The sequence below is a fragment of the Lagopus leucura genome, unplaced genomic scaffold, assembly GCF_019238085.1.
Source record: "Lagopus leucura isolate 7727_CA_CO unplaced genomic scaffold, USGS_WTPT01 32864-0_obj-0_obj, whole genome shotgun sequence".
In the NCBI taxonomy this organism is placed as follows: Eukaryota; Metazoa; Chordata; class Aves; order Galliformes; family Phasianidae; genus Lagopus; species Lagopus leucura.
The window spans coordinates 1-2,435 of record NW_024966817.1 but is presented as its reverse complement, the minus strand read 5'-3'; the positions used below and the strand labels follow the sequence as shown (position 1 = coordinate 2,435).

Below are 2,435 nucleotides of genomic sequence, written 5' to 3'. Positions count from 1 at the left end.
TGTAGGAATGTGGGGGGGTGTGGGTGGTCATGTGCGTGGGGGGGGGATGTGGAGAGGGGGCGGGTGGAGGGAGGGGACACTGGGGGAGGATATGGGGACAGGGAGGGGATGTGAGGGATATGGGGTCATGGGGGGATGTGGGGACGTGGGGGGGATGTGGGTGGCAGTGTGCATGTGGGGGGGATGTGGAGAGGGTTTGGGTGTGGGGAGGGGACACTGGGGGAGGATATGGGGACAAGGAGGGGATATAGGGGGGGATATGGGGTCATGGGGGGTCGTGGGGGGATGTGGGGTCATGGGGGGTTGTAGGAATGTGGGGAGATGTGGGTGGCTATGTGCGTGTGGGGGGGATGTGGAGAGGGGGCGGGTGGAGGGAGGGGATATGGGGGGCATATAGGGATAAGGAGGGGACGTGGGGGATATGGGGTCATGGGGGGATGTGGGGTCATGGGGGGGATGTGCAGAGGGTGTGGGTGTGGGGAGCGGACACTGGGGGGGGATATGGGGACAGGAAGAGGATGTGGGGGATATGGGGTCATGGGGGGATGTGGGGACGTGGGGGGGATGTGCAGAGGGTTTGGGTGTGGGGAGGGGACGCTGGGGGGGGATATGGGGTCATGGGGGGATATGGGGTCATGGGGGGAGATATGGGTGGCAGTGTGCATGTGGGGGGATGTGGAGAGGGGGTGGGTGCAGGGAGAGGATATAAGGGGGGATATGGGGACATAGGGGTCGCGTGGGTCCTGAGGTGACTCCGTGCTTCGGGGTCCCCACGGTGGGGGCCATGGGGTGACGGCTGTGTGTGTGCAGCACGTGGAGGAGGGGGGCCCGGCGCAGGAGGCGGGGCTGTGCGCAGGGGATCTCATCACCCACGTCAACGGGGAGCCCGTGCACGGCCTGGTGCACACCGAGGTGGTGGAGCTCATCCTGAAGGTCAGCGGGCAGGGGAGGGGAGCTGGGGGGGCTGGGGAGGGGGGTGGTGGGGGGCTGTGAGGTGTGGGGTCGTGTGGGGTCACGGGGGTTAAGGGGGTCGTGGGGGTGGCGTCGTGTGAGAGAGGGTCGTGGGGTTCTGGGGTGGTGGGGTGTGAAGTTATGGGTCACTCAGTGGGGTTTGTGGTTATGGGATCTCAGGGGTCACGGGGGGTCACGGGTGTGGGGTCATTGGGGGTCAAGAGTTGTGAGATGTGGGGTCACGGAAGCCAGAAGAAACCAGGGATGAGAGGTCAGGGTGGGGTCAGAGGTCACGGCTGGCTCGTGGGTCGCGGTGATGTCACGTGGGGTCACGGCGGGGTCAGAGGTCACCGCACCCCCAATCACCCCGCAGAGCGGTACCAAGGTGTTGGTGAGCACCACTCCCCTGGAGAACACCTCCATCCGCCTCGGACCCGCTCGGCGCCGCAGCGCCCGGACCAAAATGGCTCGCAGGAACCGCCGGGGCGGCGCCGGAAGCGGCCACGAGAGGTGAGCGGCGGGCCGGTCAGCACCGGGGCACCGGGATAGCGCGGGACCTGCAGTGAGTCCTCCCATCCGGCAGGCGGCGCAGTGCGCTCTTCCGCCACCTGGCGCGGCAGGCTTCCCTGCTGCACACGAGCCGCTCGCTGACGTCTCTCAGCCGCTCGCTCTCCTCCTCCGACAGCCTCCCCGCCTCCCCCACGCACGCGCGGGCGCGGGATCCCGCCCACCCGCCTCGCGCCGCCGAGACAGGTACCGGGCCGGGGGGTGGAGGCAATGGCGGCGGGGGAGGGCGGGAGCCGGAAGTGGGGGAGGAAGGGGGAAGAGCTGCCACGAGGGCGGGGCTACGGGAACGGAAGTGGGTCGGGGAGGGAGCCGGAAGTGGGTGGGGGAAACGCTGCCACAGGGGGCGGGGCTACGGGAACGGAAGTGGGTCTGGGAGGGAGCCGGAAGTGGTGGCTGGGGGAGAACACGGCGTCCTGGAGAAGCCGGAAGGCCGAGGCCCGGTGCGAGGGCCGCGCGGTGACGCTCGTCTCGGGCAGGGACGTCCCCGCCCAGCAGCTCCCCGGGCTCCAGCGCTCCCCCGTCGCCGGCTCCGGGTCCGCATCTCCGCCCCAGCTCTCTGCAGGGCCTCTCCCCGAAGCTGCAGCGGCAGTACCGGGCAGCGCGCTGCAAGTCGGCGGGCAGCATCCCGCTCTCGCCGCTCGCCCACACCCCTTCGCCTCCCGCCGCCTCGCCGCCTGCTTTCCCCGCCAAGCTGCACGCAAAGCCCGCGGATTCCCCGCGCCTCACCCGCCGGCCCGGCCCTGACAAGTCTGCTGCCCGCAAGTTGGGCCTCGAGCCCCGCAAGGACTTCCCGCCCGAACCCTCGCTGCACAGCTTGGCTGAGTGGGACGGGGAGAGCCCCGGTGAGGCGGCCCCGCCGGTCCCTGCCCGTCGCCTGGGCCGCCAGGAGCCTCCGCTGCTGTTGGGGAACGCGGGGG

The 2,435-nt window shown here is 69.8% G+C and overlaps 1 protein-coding gene across 1 annotated transcript; it reads left to right on the top strand.

The window, feature by feature from the left end:
* Positions 1-810: 810 nt before the first annotated feature.
* Positions 811-2,428, top strand: LOC122192814 (microtubule-associated serine/threonine-protein kinase 1-like; the record flags this gene model as incomplete). The annotated part of the gene is made up of 4 exons (XM_042893480.1): positions 811-933; positions 1,325-1,461; positions 1,535-1,704; positions 1,995-2,428. Coding segments are annotated over 4 exons (864 nt in total), but the record flags the coding sequence as incomplete, so codon positions are not given.
* Between the last annotated feature and the right edge of the window lie 7 nt (positions 2,429-2,435).